Source organism: Cydia strobilella, chromosome 10 (assembly GCF_947568885.1).
Source record: "Cydia strobilella chromosome 10, ilCydStro3.1, whole genome shotgun sequence".
Lineage (NCBI taxonomy): Eukaryota > Metazoa > Arthropoda > Insecta > Lepidoptera > Tortricidae > Cydia > Cydia strobilella.
In genome coordinates, this window is record NC_086050.1 from 10,463,682 (window position 1) to 10,485,950 (window position 22,269).

Sequence of the window (22,269 nt, forward strand, 5' to 3'; positions counted from 1 at the left end):
CGAACGTGACGTTACGTTCGTGGTCACAGGCAGACTTAACAGGGGTTTTAGTTTAAAATTATGAGTGAATATCGTGTTAGTTTAAATTAGGTACTTTAAATTAAGATAAAGGTGACTTTAGTACCTATTAATATCATATTCAATTATACCATGAGGTGATCTGATAAATGTGATTGAATATGATATTAATACTAAGTCACCTTTACATTATTAATCATGACATGAGGTGACCTAATAAATGTAATAAAATATGATAATCATACTAAGTCACCTTTATTCGTAGCAACCTTTGTTAATCTCCAGACAATATTCAAAGGTTACAAGTGACGTAAGACATACGTTTTTTAATATCTGGATGCTGATAAGCAATAATGTGTCAACACTGTCAACCCACAAAACTTCAAAAATGAGATTTTAATGTCATATTGTAGCTGGTCCGCTCTACTTTATTTTGCAAAAATGACCTTAGTGATTTTAAATTTATAACTATTCCAAAAGAAGGAAAAAAAGGTTAACACAAATCCGTTAACACATGTTGTCTGTTTTGCATTAATGCGTCTAGTACCTTAACTTATTGCAGTAATGGGCAGAAGCAGAACGCATACTAAAATGTCAATAATGTCTTAAGAGAGGTTAACTCATTATTGCGGAAATCCCATTCCATTAGTTCTGTTTTACCAGAAGCGCTCTGAAGGTAAGTGCTGTAAAAAAATGTGTTTATAATAAGTAATTTTACGAATTTAGTGCACAAATCTATTAATTGTTGTACTTTTCAAGAGATAAATACTAATGCTAATCGAAATAAGTTATTTATAAAGCGTAATTAGCAAAAAACACTAGATTTTAAGGGTTTTATTTTTTAGGTAAGTTTGCCGAAATAAATTAAATAAAACCGCTAAATACTGTAGTTTTGCTTAACAGTTCATTTTAAATGCCAAGTTTAACAATTTAAATATACGCATATTCGAAAATAATCTTAATTTAATAATTATAATGAATTTAAATTACTTGCTGGACTTGAATCATTCTTGCAAATCGAAAAACATATCATATAAATGCATTATGAGGCTTGATTGATTATTGCAAAACAAAATTTATATTAAGTAAGTTAGTATTTAACAACAACAAGTTATGTGCTATAACATGTGGATTATAAGTTCAAATGCAGGTATACACAATTAGCAAAACTGTGTTAAGTATAATGACACGTTCTTGAGAAAGTTTCATGTCATAATGCAATTCGCAATAAACAAAAAGCGGATTATTACGATAAATTTAAATTTATTTCGAATAATATAATTATAAATCATTAGTATTCGTCGTATTTAAACTGACAAATACAACAGTTTGAACAAAATCTTAAATTTTTAGAACAAACCAATCTTTAGACGCCATTTTCTCAAAATGTTGCTTATGTGGGATAACACATTATTGCTTATCAGCATCCTACTATTTGCGTTACACCGTTTATAGAATAATTCTATAAACGGTGTAACGCAAATAGTAGCGTACCACTTAAGATCATACTTAGTATTGTTATTCGGGCTAGGAGAAAGTAGGAGTTTTTTAACGCCATTTTTTGTATGGGGCAAGTTATGTAAACAAAACAATCCATACAAAAAAAATGTGCTTAAAAATGTTTAAGAAGACTAAGCATGATACCTACATCAAATATGATGTTGAATTTTATAACAAAATCTAGTAACATAGATAGCAAATGAGCAATTTTACACAATAATGTAGATATTAAAGTAATATATGGAAATAGTACAAAAATACAGGACTCGAAAGTTTCAAAATTTAAGTATTTTTTTAACTTATAAAAAGGAAAAAGTGAGGGTACCATTCGATTCCTTACATTTTATCCAAAAAAAGATTGTACTACAATTATATACGTAAACACAATATTTAACCGACAAAAACGCAATTTTCTTGTTTTGTCCATACATTCAAAATGGGCTCTCAGTGACCCTGACGTCACGTTCACTTATCGTTTTGCTAGGAGCGTTTCGCGAGTGAAGTACGACTGACTATCATTTCTGACTTTTGAATTGCTTTAAATGCAATGGGTGCCCATGCCCATATAGACATTTGATCCTAAAAATAAACCTGATCGATTGACACCATTAATGAAAATTTGTCATCTAGCCTATTTTCGATACGAATTTATCGGACGAAAACGAAACTTAATCGTGTAAAACAATGTCACTAAACTGTTACCTATTAATACAATTCGGATGATGTACAAAATTGAAAGGACAATTTGTCAAAATTTCGCTTTCAGTGTGTGTGTGTGTGTGTGTATGTTTTGAGATGAGCTCATTAAACACGTAAGTATCTAAACTTCAAAACACATTGGTTAAATACTAGATACGTTTTACCAGTCTTACAAGTACTTAGGATGCATTGTAAACGACCAGAGTGATCACAGCGTTGAAATCAAGTGTCGAATTGAACAGGCGCGTAACGCTTTCATGAAGCTCAGACATCTTCTGTGCAACCGTTCGTTGAGGATTTCTACTAGGGTGCGTTTAGCACGGTGCTATGTTTTCTCGGTTCTTCTGTATGGAGTAGAATCGTGGACACTGACAAAGAACATGTGTAAACGCTTGGAGGCTTTCGAAATGTGGGTGTACAGAAGAATCCTGAAAATATCATGGACGGATAGAGTAACTAGCGAAAGAGTGCTGCAGTTAGTAAATAAAGAGGCCGAGGTTTTAAAGATAGTCAAAAAACGCAAACTACAGTACTTTGGTCATATCATTCGAAACAAGAAATATGAACTCCTTCAACTCATTATCCAAGGAAAGATCCAAGGTAAAAGATCATCCGGACGAAGACGTAACTCATGGCTCAAAGATCTCCGAACGTGGTTCAAACAGAGCACACGCTCATTATTCCGCGCGGCTGCGTCTAAAGTTCGTATAGCCCTCATGATAGCCGACCTCCGGTAGGAGATGGCACTGGAAGAAGAAGAAGATACGTTTAAAAAGATAGGAGGCGAGCAGTACAGTAGCTAATAGGTTTTTAGCCGAGTTCAATATTTTAATTCTAAATTCGCTTGCATTTTTTTTACGTCTGTCATCTCAGAACTCCGTTATTACTAAACTGATTTGAAAAACAAATTTTCCAAGTAGGTTTAGTTCGGTTCCACGAGGAAAGGGGCTAACTCCTTAAATAGAACAACCATTTTTCTTTTTTCATCAGAAAATGCAGCATTTGTATTACAACAACAGTGCTATTTGGTGAAAAGGAACTGCTGATGGAGACTATAATGGGACCCCTCAATGACAAGTATTTTACAGCTTTGGGTACCTGTAAGTACCCACTGGTGTCTATGGTTGTAAATGGTATATAGTATAAACTATTTTGTGACGTCGGTCGGTTTTCTCTGTTAAAGACCGTTTTAATAATTTTCCCCCAGTTACATCTATAAAATAGCGTTTTACGGTCCATAATGCAACATAAATAAATGTAGACTCAAACATGACATTTAAATACGATATGGGAAACCTTTATTTGTATAGAATATTCAGTTGATATTCAAATCTCAACCAAAGCGAACACTGTTTTGCTTAAATTAAATTTCTATCAAGTTAGAAGTGACATAGCGTTAGCGTGAGTCATCCATTATGGATGACTCACGCTAGACCGGGCCGAGGCCCGGCCGGAACTTCCGGCGCCTTGTTCTCTATGGCAAGCACCATGTGATCACCGATCAGCCGTCAGAGAAAATGGGCACGGCCCGTTCTAGCATGAGTCTTCCTTAACTGTTCCGTGTTTAGCTATTGCGTATAATTTGGTACTGAAATATTTATCGTTTTTGTTGATTGTTTTTTTTTATCATAGCAATAGCAATTCCCTACCAAATTAACAATTAGAGTAAGTAGTAAAAATACAATTTTGTGCTAAATATTGCAATAATAGCCAGTAGAGACTGGCTGATGTATAGGATAAAGATCCTAACATTTTTTATTTTACGTACCCACTCCACGTGGCCATTTGGCAGGTTTAGCATACAGCATACAGTTGTGATATTTGAATGTTACTTTCTTAAAATATTGTTTCTGATAGGTTTTTGTTAGATGTCAATTATATAACTTGTATCATTGGAACTTTAAAGATAACCGAAAAAAAAACTTATTAAAACTACAAAGTAGTTAAGCTCACAACTCTTACATCTTCTAAATATACGGCGAAGTTCATGAAAACTAGAGCATGTCGACAACAACCGTCTGTTTCAGTGGACAACACTAGTTCGATCTAGGTACTTCTTTTTTTAAATCCGAACAAATCAAATTATTTGTTATGTAATGTTTTTTGATGCGTTTTTTTAAGTACTTAGGTTCCTTTTTCTTCAGTATATGACATCTATTTCTGTTTAAATTACAAAATTTACAAAGAAAAAATTAACCAAAAATGTCAAAAAGAGGGGTTGATATTAACAATTTTTGCAAGATATTCTTCCTAAACAAAGAAAGCACTTGTTGCGATTACAGATTTCAACATTAATTTAACACGAGCCCACCCATTTATTTAAAAAAAAACATGAAACAAAATTGAGAAAATCTACAAACCCCTAGTGTATATAAAACAAACCCAAACATGACGAAACAGATATACGTCATACGTTATTATACCTATGTACCAAAATTGCGGCAAGTTTCAACCTCGAATAAAGCCGGGAAAAGGGTCAGCTTTCTTTCACATTTTGAGATCAAGCTTTAAAGGCAAAAGGGTAAAGTGAATTAATTGAAAATAATATAATGTAACGGTTACAATTCACAAAAATGGTGTACGCAACGTTATTTTTATTACCCATTAATGTTTTGTTAGGTCACTTGAAAGCCATTTTAATGTTAAAACCAGTTTATTATGCACATAATAGGAAGCGAATAGATAAAGGGTAACTTTGGGCACGATCGGCTACCGCACGCTATGTTTAGGTGCTTGCACATTGGTTAGGTTAGGTTCTTCAGAGTTCGGTGCGCACGCACGTCGGCACAGAATAAGTAATAGTATTATCATACAGAACGGCCACGCACCGCCCCGCCCCGACTCGAATTACCTCGCCCCGCGACAGCAGATTGACGGCCGTTTGCCGGCCGCTCAGTACTGTTTTTAAGCAACTTACTCACACTATGACGCATGGCGCGTGTACAGACGTGCCGTCCACATATAGAAACGCAAGTGATTTTTGATGTATAGCGTGTCCGCTCTGTGACGTCGGTTAATAAGGTCGGTCTGAGCAGTCGTTAAAATGTATTATTCTGTTTGGTTTTTGCGGTTGCCACTTATTGTCATGGGCGTAATATATTAATTACACAATATTTTTACTGTACCTAAAACAAACATATAGTTAGAACTGTTAGTAGTGCTTGCGGCACTAAAAAGCCATAATGCGAAATATGAGCATTTGCTGTGTGGTACCTAGGAAAATGTTTTCTATATTTAATGATTTATTATTTCTGTGTAACGTGTTCCGTTTTCAGGATGAACTTAACAAGCATAAGGATTTTGTGAGTACCTTAAATGAAACCACACATAAGAAGGAGTAGCGTAAACTACCTACATCACAGTATTTTAGTTGCTTACAGATTCAGGTAAGTCCGAAGCTCAAACGAGCCACTGAAAATATACCTCAAGGTCCTTAAAACTGTGCGTAATCTGATAAGTTTATGCTTTTACTTTACTTGGACTAAGTAACTCCTGGTGTTTAACCGGCTTAAAAATTGTGGGGCTTCACCGTGTAAGAAGCTTATGGTTAGTATTTAGTTGTTTAAATTAATCCGACTTTTTGTTAGAAAGCAGAGCAGTAACTAGGTAGCTAGAGTGGCTTGGCGAATCAAAGTAGCTGGTATATAATAAGTTGAATAAGAAATCTAAGGACATTATCTGGCCGAGCACTGTTGTGAAGCGATTTTAATCATTATGTTTGATAGAAGTGCTGATGTTAATTAAGTACAAGCTTGTAAAAGTTTATTCGCAATTTTTTTCGCTCCTACTCGTATCTCTAGTAAAAATTGGAAAATGTCAAACCAACGGGCTTAGCTGTTGTTAATATACATCTAATTATGTAAAAATATTTTCTACGCTGTTAGTATGCAGGTGAGAGGAGAATGAGAACCACGTTTGTATGGAGACGATGACGGCCCCATTATCTTAAGCGGTTTTTTTTTTTACATAATAAGTTATATAAACCAACATGACCGAGACATTTAAGTATTGGTTGTAATGAGAATGTTACTTTCTTTCAATATAATATTGTCTTTAATCTGTTCTTAATAAAATGCTAAAATATCAAAACTTTTGCTCCTATGTAATAATATAATATAATAGAATATTGTTATTAACTGGACTAATCCATTACTCTAGACCGCAAAAACTATATTTGCTCGATCATTTATCTTCATTATCGCTTGTCATCGTCGTATTGATCCTGTTAAGGGTTTTAATCATAAATCATCGTTCTATCTGCCCACTGTTTCTTATCGAATGAAGGAAGAAGTTACTGAAATTAATATTATATGTGTTAAAAGTATATCTACCTACAGAATAATAGCTTTTTGTTTTAGGGTTCGGCCTCATATTTACTGAAAAACGTTGTACTGAAAGATATGTTTCAAGACATGATATATTTAAGTCGCGCCTATACACAAGACCGGCATTGTCAACGGCACATCGCCTTATGCCAGAAATACACCCGGTTATTTACATATTTGCAACATGAAGATTTGTATACAGTCACGTCATATTGTTGATCAATTGGCTAACAAATCTGAGTACTAATTATGTTTATGTATTGTTAACAGTAACAGTGCGGGATAGATAGTTGACGCTCGACTTACCTACTGTTTGTCCAGTTTACTCAACAGGTTTAGGTATTTAATGTGAAATTATATGTTCTCACCTAATAGATAATCTACGGATCTTGGATCGAGTTTCGCTAGCTGGTCCCTAGAGTGTATATACTGGGCTCGCAACCGTCTACGTTTCTTTTCCCTGGCCCAGTCTTCTGCCAGGTTCCTCCCGTCCAGTCTGCGACCTTCTCGACTCGGGTGTTCGGGATCCGGGGTTACGGTGGGCAGGAAATGTCTTCTTCCTCCTCCCATTATTACCTGTGATAAACGTAAATTATCTTATAAAAATGCAGATTTAGAGAGGAGCTGTACCTGGTCTAGATCCGCTTCTCCGAATAGAGCTTATTTAATGATAACACTGCGGTAAATGCCGCTAAGTACGAAGTTTGTAGTGCATGAAATTGGGTATGGATATTTGTTCTGAAGTCTCCGACATTTGCAATGCAATTAACTATTATTTATATTTATCCAATATCTCCATTAGACGGGTTATTTACTTAGGACGGATTAATAGCTAAATTGATCGCCAGATATTTAGTTTGCAATATTTTTCTACTGTATTTTAAATTCAAAATATAAATTATATTGAAAGTCGTTTTTCTGGTAAATTTAGACACACTGTCTAATACATTTACTACATTCTGAGTATAAGTGCTTATTATTGACAACTACTATGTACATGTATAGGTATCAGGTACTAGGTCGCTTTTAAGAATGCCAAATTTGTCAGATTTTAAACAAAATTACCGGAATCAAAGACCCATATATCACATGGCAAGCATATTCCACGTATATCATACACATGATTACCCTTTCACGTCCCACCTAAGAAAAAAAAACAACAAGTAAAAGCGTAAGTACGCAGTTTCCGAACTCTCGTTAAAATAATATAAAGATTCACTACTACTTCAGTCCCAGGCGATTGCGAAATATTTGGCAATGCCGTTTTCTTAAGAATCTGTGTTGAAAGCAATAAAAGAGATAACTTAGGATCTCCATATACATTGTTACGAATATGAGGACATAGTATGTAAATTCTGTAAGTGCTCTAAGGGTAAATGTGGGGTTTGCTATTTTTATTGCAAATTGACTTTTATCTTTGTTTTATTATGTTTTTCGATTTGACTAATCTTTTTATTTTTTCAAATAATGTAATATTATGTGCGTCATGAAGCAGATTATCATAGTGTTTGCTTGTCTATCATTTTTATTTGTTTACTCTCAATTGCTCAAAGATTGACTGGAAGAGATTCCTTATGGATAAGTTCGCCTTTGTATATTGTATACTTTTTTTTAATAGGCATGATGACAGCAACAAATAATCATGTAAATAATGGTTTCAAAGAAACATATCTTGTCTAGTTTGAAAGAAACTCGTATCTTGTTCTGTCAATCAAAAGAAAAATGTGTTAACTATGTATGGGATGTATACAGAGTTACTACGCTGTAACTGAGTAGCAGTGAGAGATACGAGATTTTTTCAAAAAGGTGACGATATACATATAAGTAGGCACTTATGATAATATGATTTTAAAAAACCGGTCAAGTGCGAGTTCGTTTAACTCGCGCACCGAGGGTTCCGTACAAACATTCAATTTTCTCATGTAAATAGAATCACGAAAGACTTGACCAGAAGCATACCAAGCGTAATTGTGTACAGCGCCATCTTTCGGCAAATTGGCTTACTAATTTGCACGACCTGTATGTATGTTGGTTTTTCAAGGATACTTATATAATTCTTTATCATGTGAACCGTGAAAGTCGTATTATTATACATATATATACTAGTTTATCTAGCTTTTCCTTGAAGAAAGTGTTTTACTATATCCTTTTTTGTATGGGACTCGTAAAAGAAAGGCAATTCCAAATAATCCTATTCGCAAGTGCTTATTATATTCTGATCATTCATTCTGAAAAAATAATATGCAATAACGAAATTCCCGCTTTAATGACAGATAACAAAATCGTAGATGCAACGACACCAAAACTTTTCTTTTGTTTTTATAATACTTTCGGCCAGTAAGACTTTGAAAGTTGTCTCTTTACTTCCGGGACAGCTTTTATATTATAATATATGTAGTCGAAAACCTCGTAACGTTATAACGTTAGGGTGCTGAACGCCCTGGAGCAAGAAAATGCACCAGGCTTCATAAATCATAATCCACTTACATTTATGTTTTTCCCTGGCTCATTTTCCACCAGCTGCATTGCGATGTCCTTGCAGTCCTTCCTCACAGTTGGGGGAACTCGACTGTCATCCTCCCAATATCTGGAAGGTGCATGCGCGTACAACGCTGCCGGTGTTGCGTGAGTGATGCGCGCCGTCGTTACTATGCCGCTTGATTTTCCTGTGACACAATAAGCATTGGGATTATGAATGGTATAGAAAGGATCGCAATCTCTTATGGCAGAATTGTTGTAAAAGTGACCGCGTTAAGCTTTAAATAATAGTTCCTAATCTCTCCGGTGGCGCTAGTTAGGCTCTGGGACATGAGTATAACATGAACCACATAAGGCAACAAATAACCCGACCAAATTACGTAGGTTGTTTTTGGTAGTATTTCGGTGTATGGTGGCGCCGCCTAATTACTGTTTTTTGATGGACACTTTTCATACATAGAGATTTGGCTCCTTTATACAGTCTCCATGATTGGGATATCTTAATTGATTTATTTGGATTTTTATGTTTATTTAAATATCTATTTGATACCGACAGCACAAGCCCTTAAATATAAAGCTCATCAGGTTTCAGGTTTAACAAAACCCCCCGGCCCAAATTGGGACGGTTAACATTCTAAATTTAAACAATTTGAGAAGCTAACTACGAGTATGGCCTGAGCGCTCGATGCAAACAGACTGCGGCAAGTAGGTACTCTTCTAAAACGCTGCAAATCTTAAAAGGTATTTCAACGACGACACTTGCGCCAAAATATATTAAATTTTCCAGATACCTACATCCATCACATGACAGCACTGCATTTCAGCTGACATCGTAAGCATTTTGCCAAAATCTGAAGACTAGATGTTCAGACATACCTAATTTAAATACATACTACATTTTTAAAACACGACTGATTGACATGGCTTTTAAGCAACAGGTTTACTAAAATTGGATTAATTATATTATATCAGCAGATGTAGTGTTTTGACATTCTCAAAAAATTAGGAACTTAAAATAGGTATCCTATTTTATAGGTTTAATCGAATAATCAGGCATATGCACGTGATACCGCGTACGCTATAGAATACGGTAACCTAAAGCAATAGCTTTAGGAAACCTTATATTTAAGGAAATTCAGAATAACAGTCATCTAGTTTTACAGAAACCACACAACTGCTAATCCGATATCAAAACAGATTATGTTTCAAGCCATGACTTACAAGAAAATACCTCTATTAGGTTATGATACTCGTAGGTAAGATAATGAACCTACAGGTCTTCCACTTATCTCAGGCGGCTGGAAAAGAAATTGCGTAGTAATTTTATAGCATAGTAGATGGTAGCTTTGTTTTGGGATTTAAGCTAATTTATATATAACATTTTTACATACTTAACATAATACAAATCAGCTTCATGTCAAGCCTTCAACCAGTCCGTAGATGACCTGATCATAAAAATATCTTATCAACCGCTTCAGTTAAGTGGTAGACCTGCTCAAAGATAATACTGTTTTTTACCTCTTGAATAACAACCTAGAAACCATGTTTCTATAGTCGATATAAATGACATTTGGACCATTACGCTTTTAAATAAGTAGGTAGGTTTGTTTTATGTAGGCACCTCACATTATTATTTATTTATTACTTGTGTACTTATACACGTTTATTTTCAACCTTCTTATCACCATGTACTATTATAAAAAATGTTATATCTTCATAACATTCTACCTTTAACATCAGCGTCACGAGAAATAAGTTTGCATATGTAATCGAATTTCCAACGCCTGTGTTAACTCAGACGTGAAGTGCTAAAGCGATTTCAAATGTTACTTACATCAATAATTTAAATAAACTTGTTCAAAGCATGAGCGGCGGCATAGCATTTAAATTTAAACGTAAAATGCAACTTCTATTTGGTTAGGAATATTAGTCAGTCATATTAGGAAGTTACATTAGATATGTTGAGAATATATAAATATCACCTATGTAGCACCTATGATTGCTTGAAGTACGAGTCCTGCCGGCTCTTATGAATCCCGTACGCAAGCAATTCTCCAGTCTGGCCAATTTATCTTAATGTACCCATACATAGGTATAAATCAGGTAGCATTGACAGGCTGTAAATCAATTAGCTTTATTAAGCCTTACATGCCAGGTCTTGGCATAGACGTGCTTTGCTGATACAAATGAATTGAGGAATGACTTTGATTAAATAAAAGTAGAAGTACTTAACTAGTTCGAAATTACAAGAAAGCAATAGCTTAGCAATTTATTTGAAACCTATGTATATATTTATTTTAGACATTTAGACATTTTATACAAAGATATGAAGCGGAAATGATGGTCTTGACATAGGTATATTCATAACTACTAGCCCACCGTCCACCAAATTCAACCAATCCCTTTGGAAGATATTTTTAGCGTACAAACTGACATTTTATGTTTGTAGAAAGCATTTTATGTTGTATGAGAAAATAGTTAATATAGTGTAGATCATACGCATGGGTTAATTATAATCTGATCAGCTTTATGTGTTCACAAATAATCAGCGAGATGCCCTAAAGGGCATTATCATGGCCAGGTCACGGCAGAGGAGCAATTGCGGAAACTACCCAAAATAAAGGTTTAGTTTCGTTCCGCGTCTTCACTATGCTTATAAGGGCGTAGCGCAAAGCTTGGACGCGCAACTATTGAATGCTGACACCAGCGTAAAGACCCAGGCAATCGTACCGTGCGTTCACTACCGTGCGTTCACTCCACATGGGTGTCACAGACTTACCAGCGTCATGAGCCCAGTCGATCAGCGAGGTGACTTTTGAGTTGATAGCGGAGGCGCAGCTGTTGAACCTTCCACCAGCATCTAGGCCCAAGGTCTCGTACCGTGCCTTCACTCCACAAAGAAGAGCCGTGGCGCAAGCAGAAGACTCTCCAGTTTGAGCATCCACGTTGTATGTCTGTTCAGAAAGATACATAAGATACATTTAATAAATTCATTGCTATCAGCGCGAGCTACGCGCTACGAGCGTCGCACGCAGCCTACCCTACCTACACGCCTAGATAGTTTCTGGCAGCGAATGTGTAAATAAATACCAAACATTACCGTAAAACGATATGACTTTTATTAGTTGGATTTCGATAATATATTTTTATGCGGGATTTTTGGTACTAGGTTGATATTACTATAAAATAGTAATTCAACTAATTAAACGAATAGTTTGAATACATAAGGAATAATGTTAATTTTGTGTCCGTCTTTAAAACTTTCAAAGTAACCCCATTTTTCTTAAATGACCCCATTTTACGGTAGGTATTTCTAATTATGAATGAATGAATGAACAATGTGTTAATAATAATACCTACCTACCTACTTTTGATTACCAATTATTTGACAAGGACATATTTTGTTGTCCCCTAATTTCAAGTAAATCAATTATGCTTAGGTAATCAACACTGAATGTCTCCTAACAACTAAAAGCTAGTTCGTAGAATATAAATTCTCTCAAAGCTTCAACCTCGCAGTCATTAATTAACATCGTAACTAATTGACTTCAAAATTATATAAGCACTTTAGATCTAGCCAATAACTATAACTATAAAAACAAGATTGTCGATAAAAGTGTTATTAAATCATAAACCCATTGCCAATATTGCTGGGAGGGTCATCAGGCTGTTTCGAAGCGAACAGCAGCGAAAATACGAGTATTAAACGTTTAATTTTTGTCATCTGGACATTGTCGGTTGAAGATAAATACTAAATCTTTTATCTACACGTCATATCACAAACCCTCTATGATTCGTTCATAAACTCGCGGCTTCGCGCCGCGATTCGCGCACGTGTGGAGGGGGCTTAATACTAACACTTTTACGGGCTTTGCCTGAAATAAATGATTTATTATTATTATTATAAACTGCAAACTACGAGCAGCATAATGATAAACTGTTTTGTTACAATAAATTTATTATCTGTGAAATTGTTATTAATTGCTTCATTAAATTACAACAAAATCGATTTTATAATTACATTAAAATTTGATAAATCTGAAAAACAAAGCAATTTAATTTGACATCTATTGAAATATCAGTCGTGGTGACGTTTGATTCGAAATGAAGTGTTTTTTAGGGTTCCGTACCCAAAGGGTAAAACGGCACCCTATTACTAAGACTCCTCTGTCCGTCCGTCTGTCAGTCTGTCGTCTGTCCGTTTGTCATCAGGCTATACCTCATGAACCGTGATAGACAGTTGTAATTTTCACAGATGATGTATTTTTCGTTTGCCGCTATAATAACGAATATTGAAAAAAAAAACAGAATAAAATAAATATTTAAGGGGGCTCCCATACATCAAACGTGTTTTTTTGCCGTTTTTATAGATAATGGTACGGAACCCGTCGTGCGCGAGTCCGACTCACACTTGGCCGGTTTTTACAAACAATTTTGACTAATTTCGGGTTGCATCTTGTTGATATCGGGTCGTGATTAATTTCTTTGGTTTGCTCATTAATGTTGTTTAAAGTGTGATACTGATAGCTTATTAAACTAATGTGGATGTGTGCGGATAAATCTAGATACGAGTTTATCCACCGTTCTGGATGGTTCTGGCCTCAAAGCCAAGTAGCCGCACGTGGCCCTTGTGAAGTCCAGCTATCGCCTTACAAGAGCTAATAAAATTACCGTGCACTGTCTGGTAGGTACTAACCGTACAATTTTAGTCGTATTTAAAGCTTCTAGGACCTTGATACTGGCAAAATAGTCCCACTGGACTGAAGCCATAATTTTAAAAGAATGATGACTAATTTCGCATGTTACCTACTTGACATCGAACGATATGGCAGTAGTTGTGGCCGAATAGTTTGCGGTTGCGTGACATGCGAGGAAATAGTTTTCATTTACCAATTTACCGCCAATTGACGTTCCGTTTATCTTGTAATTAAGTATAAAATTATCGAATTTAAACTGTTGTGAGACATACTAATATTAAATCATTTTACGGTTTAGACTCACCGCAACACACGGTCGTCGTGAACGCTGCTCGCAGTATTAGTGCTTGAGAAAGGAGACCTAGGCTCTCCGAAACATGTCGCGCGAGTGACTAAAACAAGTGAGTCTAAACCGTAAAATGATTTAATATAAGTATAAAATTATTTAGTTTTGTTGTTTTAGACTAACTATAGCAAAATTTTTAGTTCATGATATTTCGGAGACGCCACTACATATTCGCGAGTCCCGCGGTTGTTACAAGCGGTTCCTAAACACATCCTAAACACATCATAGAGAGCTTATAATATGTGTAAAAATAAAACAGTGTATGTAACTGTGCATAATTAGGCAATTAGCAGATTAAACCTGTACAAGAGAAAAGACCTGAAACAGAGAGGCTTCGCTCACGCTGTGCGGTCAATAAAAACGAGTTGTATGATATAGTTACAGGCAAACCTTGGCTAAAGCGACAGCTGGGAACGTGTCCCAGGCTAAGTCGGTATCCTCCCCCGTCTGGCCTCTCCGCTGGCCGCGCAGGATCCTGGCTGCAGTGGTCGTCGTCAGGCTCATGCCATCGCCGACCACCAGGATCACGTTCCTGTCACAAGTAATAAGGTTATTAGACAATAAAATATTATTTATTTTCAGACAACCAAGGCCTAGATACATACATGCCTTACATACTAACAGATATACAATAATCTTAAAACAACAAAAAATATTTTGGCGATATAACAGTTCTCTGCTGCGTCACCTGTTCCGGTATAGGATTATGTGTCGAGGATGTTTTTAATAATTTCTTTCATATGTACTATCTATCGAGTTCATAAATGTAAAAAGGAATAAAAACCGGCCAAGAGCATGTCGGGCCATGCTCAGTGTAGGGTTCCGTAGTTACTCTTCCGTGACAATAGGCTAAACTGGAGCTATTAATATAGAAGATTGTTACCAAATTGACTGACATTTTACTTTATTTACATGAATAATGCCAAATAACTTTAAAAACCCATTTAATGTCGTAATAACATACTGTAACTGTGTCTGCGTGTTTTTACTATGAAGGAGAAACTTAACTCAAAAACGGCAAAACTGATCATGTTCGCTATAAATTTCGTTTAATGTCTGTCTTAAGCTATATATCTAAATTATGTTAATAAATTAATTATTAATAATCTAAAAGCTATATATCGATTTTTTTCATATTTTTTGGACCCATGGTTCAAAAGTTTTATTTCGGAGCGATTATTTACGAAAATATTCCCTTTATCAAAAAAATGTTTGTTAAAGACCCCTATTCATTTAGAAAGATATCTAACGATACCCCACACTGTCGGGTTAAAGCGGCACAAAAATACACCCACACTTTACGTGTATTATAATTTATATTTATTTTTTTAGATTTTATTGTACGACTGTTGGATTTATTGATTTATAAATATATCCATTCCAAATTGCAGCTTTCTAGCACTAACGATCAATGAGCAAAGCATCGGACAGACAGACGGACATGGCGAAAGTATAAGGGTTCCTAGTTGACTACGGAACCAAAAAACGGCGTGAACTTATAGTACTATACCAACTCGAACACTTTCTGAGCATTGAATTTCTTTCATTTGGAAGTAGCACAAAACAAAAGATGTTAAAGAAGATAAATTACTTATTATTAACTTCAATCATGCTGGCCTCGAGCTCATTGAATACTACCCTTGTCAAAATTGGAAATTTAATGAAATTTCTTTTCCTTTTAAACACTGCACACTGCCAAAAGTGTGTAAGGAGTGAGTAAGTAACCTAAGTATGATTAAAATTAAACGAAATTATTTTTATTTTCCTCATTCGACCAAAGGTCGGTGATAAAAATTGTTTCAATGATATTTTGGCAGACACCGCCTTCTAGCTGGGGTGCGCCCTGCGGGTCGGAACGAAATGACAAGAAAACGCACGTTCAGTCGATTCGGATGGGGCGTGCTTGATTTATTGTCTGGGCGATTAACGCACTTCGGAACAGCGTGGCCAATTTTAATATATAGTAATACTTATACGAGTAGGTATATAATAGCATTCAGTCTTTACTTTTATGGTTTAAGGTGCATGCTCACATCTTTTGAACAGAAATTTATTTGTTTATTTATTTGTTTATTATTATTTAAGCTGACAATTGTACCTTAACAGCTAGGAGCCACAGCGGCACAAATTGGGAGACAGTAATACTTATACATTGGGTACAAAAGTATTTACATACAAAATTAATTATACTTATATAATACCACTTACAGGCATCTCTCGCTCTATCACTCTCTTACACTCAATCATCAGTCGACCGATTGCACTCACAAACAAATCACACTACGGGTGTGCCTCGAGTGAAATGTGCATACTATACTAATATACTAATAGTTCCTGTTTAGCCTATCGTGACGGAAGGGTAACAACGGAACCCTAAACTGAGCATGACTCGACATGCTCTTAGCCGGTTTTATTTTTATTTTTACCTTTTTTTAAGTAATAGCTACTATATTGATGATGATCGTTGAAATCAACAGAACTTAGGTTCTTCAAATTCACACTCCAAGCAGTGAGTCTTTATACCTAATTAAAATAGAAATTTTAACAGTACTCGTAAACACGTTTTCTCTAAGAATTAAGACTACACATACAACAAGCAGTGTTGGCCGAACGTTAATTGCAATTAACCATTAACCAGTACAAATTGTACCGTAAACTGTAATTACAGTTAACGGTTCAATTTGTTCTGGTTAATGGTTAATTGCAAATACGTTTCGGCCAACACTGCATACAAGTACCTAAAAGTGAACCGCAACCACATAACAAAGCAAACATTAATTTTACCAAGCGCTAATAACAGCCAAAATTCTATAAATGACTGTAATTTGATGTCAAATTAGGGAAATAAGTTGAAACTGTAAACATCAAAATAATTATAAACTGAAATAGATATCATACTCCAAAGAAAAAGTGACCAAGAAAAGTCCACTGATAGTTGGATCAAAATAATTATGAATAATTTATGTGCTGAATAGATTGTATTCGTGGTTAAATATAATTAGAAATGTTTACTGTCTGTTATTAGCATGAAAACCCATCCGTAAACAGCATTAAAACCCTAATTCCAGTAGTCACTACTATTATGATTCAAATCATGTATCCTGTGCAAACGTTTAGTTAGTAAAAATTTGAAGAGAAACAACCTAAGTGTTGCGAAGTAATAACCATTGGGTATCTTTTCACAGAGGATTTATTCGTTGCTTAACACATAAAACAAGTTGTAAGTTGTTGTAATCTGATAGCAGGATTATAAATATATACAATACATTGTATGTGTATATTATATGTATGTATATTTGTATTTGTAAGTATTTTATCTATGTAAGTAACTATATTATATCAATATGTACCTATGTTTAGAATTAGTTCTTATTTAATTATTATTTGACTTAAATATTTGTATTTAGTATCCAATTTATCTTATACCTATTGTAAATATTTCTCGCACCTATAACTATTTAATCTCTGTACTTATGGCCCAAAGGTTAACTGGTAGAGGATGCCTTCTGTGCAATAAAGTTTAAATAAATAAACAAATATCTATAAAACTAGTCAATGAATTTGTGTTGGTTCTATTTCAGTTGCAGTACAAACTCCAATGTGAAGATTAGTTAGTGAAATATTTCTATTCTTCTATCAGAATGTGTATGTTAATTTAGATTCCATGAATTCGGGTAAAATCCATAAGTATTTGCTTGCTTATAATTTATTCATTTGTATAGTAATATAGTAAATGTAAGTTTGAATTGAAAATGATAACAAAATGACATCATTTTGATGTAAAATTCTGTTTGAATAATTGGCCTTCTGGTGTTTGCCGCTATCCTCGACGGAATTTCATCTGAGGATAAATAATACCTACCTAGTTATCTTGTTTACAAGTTGTAATATAACTCCTCGTGCTAATACCGATACATTGATTGATACCCGAGCAAGTGAAAGTTCGAAAAGTGGAATATTGAGAGTTGCGAGGGTTTAAAGGCACGAGGGTTAAACAAACTGCTCCCGAGTGAAACAGTTTACCATACCAATGCGAGGAAAATACTAACTTTAAGATTAAAAATCAAGTTCAAATGAACGCTATTAAATATTCATCAGTCAAAATCATTACCAAAAAAGTCATTTCCACCAGCCAAAATATGCACAAAGTAACAACTCAAAATATGCATCAAGTTACTTTGCAACTCTTGTGAATAAAATGTAAGTTTATCGTCAGTTTTTGGAATAATAAAGAGGGCTATTACGAACTAGTGTAGTGAAAATAGTTTTAAAAGATAAAACTTTACTTACTTGGCTACAGGTTTCTTGTCAGAAGCGTACTGCAGCCTTTTCTGGAGCGTTTCTTGCGCCTGCGTGTACCAGTAATGGCGATCTGGAGCAGAACAAATTATTAAAGAACGACGGCTAACTATGTTTGATTTCAAGAAGGAACAAAGGCTTACTAACTACTTGCCGCGTTCTTTTTTTACTTGGTCAGTTTTTAATCAAAATTAAAAATCTAAAATAATATTTTTTTATGAATACAAAGTACATATTAACTTGCTTATATGAACGATGATATTTTTTGTACATTTTATTTACATTACTTTTTACTAAATTTTACTAAATTCATTAAACACTATACTAATTAAGCTCATTGAAGACAACAATTATAATAGTACTTTATACAACTGATACATAATGGGAGACCTTAAAACACAAGTGTGGTTTTATGAAACGAGCGTTAGTAAGAGAATAGAATCACACGAGTGTTTTAAGGCCTAATTATGTACAGTTGCATACACTACTTTATCTACACACATATATTATCATAAGTACTCTAAGATGGGTTCAGAAGCCGTAGGGAAATTTCCTGCATTGCTACTAGCGCTACCTGTAAAATATCTATAGACTATAGATATTAAAATAATACAATAAAAAATAAATTTGAACAAATACAGAAATAAACTACTCATTTAATTTTAATTATAGACAAACGAATGAAGTCCCTATTCTCATTTCACTCGAGATCAAAATGTCGTGCGGTTTATAATAAAAAAACATACTGAATTGACGTTTCGTATCGATAACTGTTTTAATATCTATGGATACTAGAATAGAGACCCACTTGAGTTCCGACAGCTGTTACAAATTTAAACTCATGACCTTACAAAAATCTATAATGTAATAATACCTATTAAAGTACAGATTTTACCTACTACCACAGATAAGAAAATTCTCATAGTAAAATTCGTTGTAATAATGCTGGTCATTTCCTACGGTTTCTGAACGCATTTCAGAGCACTAACGATATCTGTGTAGATAAAGAGGATAAGGCTACTGTCTCCATTATTATTTATTACCTTTTATTCTCGGTTAATATATCTGAATTTTATTAGGATTTAGGGTGGAATTCTATAAAAAATCAATCAGAAAAAACATTTGTAGTATCAATTAACCACGGCAATTCGTTCATAAATTTTATTTAATTAACTGAATTAACGGATGGTTTAATAAAACTAGAAAAATCAGCTACAGCGACGTGATTGGTGAAGTAAATTGATGTAACCTTAACTTGCTACTTATTTAGCCGTTACACACCTAAAGTTTTTAGATGTTATATACGCTAATTAATAACTGAAAACCAGTCAGCTCCGCCCAATTACTAGCCCGTGGCCGATATACCACGCTAGACTAGAGCAACAAAGGCTAGCCAAAAATGAAACTAAAATCTAAAACTAAATAAAACTAAAATACATCTAGAAACAGTGGTAGTGTGGTGGTGGGTGGTTGTGGTTTGGCATGGTGCCGAGGATGCTGGCAGCAGTTCCCCGCTGTATTGCGATGCTAATACGTTGCGCGAGAAAACTGCCAGCTCTTCGGTCGCCAGTGAAGTCGACTAGTCTTTTGGTTAACTTTTTAAAAATCTGAAATGTTAAGTTAATTTCTTTTTGTTTCTTGTAAATCATTGACGTCATTCTATAAACTTTTACCCATTTGATTAGGTACTTAAGTTTAGCATTTGACTTTTAAACGTAGTGTAAAACTGTTTGAAATAAACGTAGAAATAAATTAAAATTAATAATTGAAATAATACATTTTGTTTCCTATTTTAAAAGGATCAAAGTCTCATGTTATCGAGATGAATCCTGTATTTTACATGTCAGATACATTCAGTACCGTATTTAGGAAAGCGCGCGCAGTAATAATAGTTTATAAATGTATTTGGCTCTTGACGCAAACCATTTGGGTATAAATCGAGGTCATGCATTTGTGCACACGCCAAATCTTTATGAAAGCAGACATCTGTTTCCTTACTTGAGAAGTGAAGCTACATAAAATCATAAAAAATGAGAAGACAATTTTAGTACAATCCTTAATTTATGATCTTCTGGTATTACACCTGTAATATAGTTTGATCTTGCTATTTTAATACACAATAGTGTTCTTCGCCTTTGTCTAGTTTTTTTTTTCTTTAAAACACTAACTTCAATTCAATTGCAATTGACAATTTCGATGGAACCTTCACCACTCCGATTTGAAGCTATTTAATTGTCACTCGCATTTTACTTGATTGAAGGGGATTAGGAAAAATTTTGACTGTCATAATACTCATAATCCATCGATAATTTCACTACGTCACAATTATAATAAAGTATATAACGTATTACCATTATATGAATGAATTCATTTATAATGTGTCCATGCAAATTTGCAGCTCCCTGTACATCTTTAACTATTGCAATTGATGATCTCAGGTCCGCTTTAGATTATAGGTAGGGGAATATCCAATTGAGTCTTGCTATATCGTAGGTAGGTATAATTAGTGGCGTGGGGTCACTTCGATTAAGGTGTGTCCAAATAAATCGAATGCGCACGCTAATTTGCTTTAAAATTGCGCGCTTTATGCGAGTCTTACAAGAGTTACGCTTATTGGGTGTGCAATCTGAAGCATATATGCGTGCGCACTCGCTGCGCATTCGCTATATCTAGGCGCACCTTTGGACAATGGGCCACTTTGGACAACAAGGCGTTGATGCTGCTGCTGTGAGTATATTGTAAGTACACAGAGATGCCGTTAGCATATTAAATGTAAATTATGTGTAGCATTTAGTATGTAACTTAAGTTGGAAGTCGGCAAAACCAAAGATCAAGCAAATATTTAAAAAAACTGTAAAAAAAAAACTAAAATAAAATAAAAATTGTTTAAGCAGTAATATATCAAGATTAATCATTAAGTTTAGTATCTCTATGTATCAAAGACTCTATAAACAGTTGCATTTTGAAAACAACCAAAGTAAACCATTACCATAAGGCTCGTTTGCTTCCGTCCTGAGGGGCGCCGGTGACAGAATGCCGGTACTTATCGTGGACATCATAAACACGATGCAGTACCAAGTGCTCATGATTCCGCAGCTGCATCGGTACTAGTCTAAACGACTTCTCGAACGAATCCCACAAACGCTCATCCTTCGCGCAGAGCAATCTTGTTCCAGTCACATCTCGTAATCTGCAACAAGAAATACTTACGTTTATATCCTCCTTTAATGGGCAGACTGTTTGTGTCGTAAAGTGTAAATTTACAGCAAAATATAGACTATGGAGTAAATAATGCAAGCACAATGGTGCACTTAGTTTTTGAAATATGAGAGTTTTGTAGCGTTAAGAGTAAAATATGCGTACTTGATGGTTCAACGAAAGTCTGTTTTACTGTAAAAATAATTAGCATTCATTAAATTTTGTGTCAACATTAAAAAGAACCGCACCTACAATCTACATGCCTACCTATTCCTTAAAGTAAACTTTGTAAAACGGTGCCCATTTTGAATGCGGATTTCGTTAACTTATGCAGGTACTTCTTTCACATTATAATTTAGGTACATTTATATAAGGCAAATGACTTGCTTTTAGAAATACAATTTTTAATATTATCCATTATATAAGAATGCAAATTTATACTATTAGAAGCGACTCTTATTTAATTTAGGATTTTCATTGTTCTGAGGGGTTAAAGCAAGCTGTGTTCCAGAGGAGAGAAAGTTCATTAATGAATTGAAATGAAATTTGGACGCGGTCCCAACGTCCGTTTGAACTTAATTGGAGAGTATATTAGCATGTTCTTTGCGAGTAAAAACTAGGTATATGCTTTTTAAATAATTTTTCGGGTTATTATTAGAAGATTTTCAAGTCTTCCTCACGGATATTCGCAGCAGCTTGACAAAACTTA

The 22,269-nt window shown here is 34.6% G+C and overlaps 1 protein-coding gene across 1 annotated transcript in view; it reads right to left on the reverse strand.

Moving 5' to 3' along the window:
* The window catches only part of LOC134744726 (alkaline phosphatase-like), a 40,536-nt gene extending 18,820 nt beyond the window's left edge, over positions 1-21,716 (reverse strand). The window contains exons 1-6 of the mRNA XM_063678646.1: positions 21,352-21,716; positions 18,354-18,435; positions 14,454-14,595; positions 11,800-11,974; positions 9,030-9,208; positions 6,911-7,118 (exon numbers count right to left, since the gene is read on the reverse strand). Coding sequence (XP_063534716.1) covers positions 6,911-7,118; positions 9,030-9,208; positions 11,800-11,974; positions 14,454-14,595; positions 18,354-18,435; positions 21,352-21,448 — 883 coding nt within the window. The 5' untranslated portion in view covers positions 21,449-21,716. The remainder of the gene's footprint in view (positions 1-6,910; positions 7,119-9,029; positions 9,209-11,799; positions 11,975-14,453; positions 14,596-18,353; positions 18,436-21,351) is intronic.
* Between the last annotated feature and the right edge of the window lie 553 nt (positions 21,717-22,269).